Here is a 1,040-nt window from a genome sequence, read left to right as displayed (position 1 = left end):
TCCTGTTCCTTTTCTTCTTCTTGGCTTCTTTTCAAAAATTTTCTTTGTCTATAATCTTTTCTTCTTCTTCGCACCACCTGAAGACCTTTCCTTGTATAATTATCTTTCTATATCCTATTTTGACTTGTTTTCCCTCCAGCTTCTCCTTCTTTGCTCTCTCTCTTATCTTCCACTGCACCTGCCTTTCTTCCGGCGTTAAATCATGGTCGATGTAAATCCTTCTATTGCCTAACTTTTTCTTCTCCTTCATTATTTCCTCTTTCAGTTCCCATCCGCTCATCTCTACTATAATTGCTTCTCTTCCTTCTTTCCCAACGATCTGTATCCTCTTCACTCCTTCCTTCACACCGAACTCTTTTGCTAGAAAATCTTTCGCCGTTTCTCTCCAATCCCCCTCTCCTCTTTTCAATCCTCTTATTACCAGGTTGTTTTTCCTCTCCTTTCTCTCTTTTTCCTCGATCACTTTCTTTAGTTGTCTCACCTCTGCTCTTGTCACCTCCATCTCCTTTGTCTGTTGTTTATCTATATTTCTTTCTCCATTCCCTGTCTTTTCTCTATCTCTTTCCTGCTCGATTTCTTTTATTTTCTCCTCCATCTTGTCTATTCTTCCTTCCAACCTTTTTTCCCTTAACTTCCAGCCTTCCTCTGCCTTGTTCATTTTGTCTTCCACTCCATTCATTTTTTCCTTCATCTCCCTTACTTCCCTCTTCATATCTATCATCTCTTCTTTTATCTCCTTCAGCAAGCTGATTAACATTCTATCCCCTCCCTCTTTCTCTTCCTTTTCTTTATCCACTGTGTCCGGTGATCTTATCAATTTGTTGCTCCTCTTAAATATATCTGTCAAATTCTCTTCCTCTTCTTGTCTCGGTCTTTTCTTCATCTCCTCGCTCCCCTCCTCCGTCCTCATCCACCGATCTAAATCCGTTAGCGATTGCGTTCTTTCCCTCTCTCCCCCCCTCAGTTTACTTACTGGTCCCCTTTCCATCTTCCGATTATCCATCTCTATATTCTTTCTCTATGCCTCTAGCCTCGCCGCG

At 41.3% G+C, this 1,040-nt stretch overlaps 1 protein-coding gene across 1 annotated transcript in view; it reads right to left on the bottom strand.

The window, feature by feature from the left end:
• The window catches only part of LOC105450307 (uncharacterized protein PF11_0207-like), a 1,857-nt gene extending 878 nt beyond the window's left edge, over positions 1-979 (bottom strand). The window contains exon 1 of the mRNA XM_011690092.1: positions 86-979. Within this exon, the coding sequence (XP_011688394.1) occupies positions 86-910 (825 nt within the window). The 5' untranslated portion in view covers positions 911-979. The remainder of the gene's footprint in view (positions 1-85) is intronic.
• Between the last annotated feature and the right edge of the window lie 61 nt (positions 980-1,040).

The sequence above is a fragment of the Wasmannia auropunctata genome, unplaced genomic scaffold (genome assembly GCF_000956235.1).
Source record: "Wasmannia auropunctata unplaced genomic scaffold, wasmannia.A_1.0 LD336111.1, whole genome shotgun sequence".
NCBI classification, from domain to species: Eukaryota; Metazoa; Arthropoda; class Insecta; order Hymenoptera; family Formicidae; genus Wasmannia; species Wasmannia auropunctata.
The sequence above is the reverse complement of the archived record's forward strand: the minus strand, read 5'-3'. Positions and strand labels throughout refer to the sequence as shown.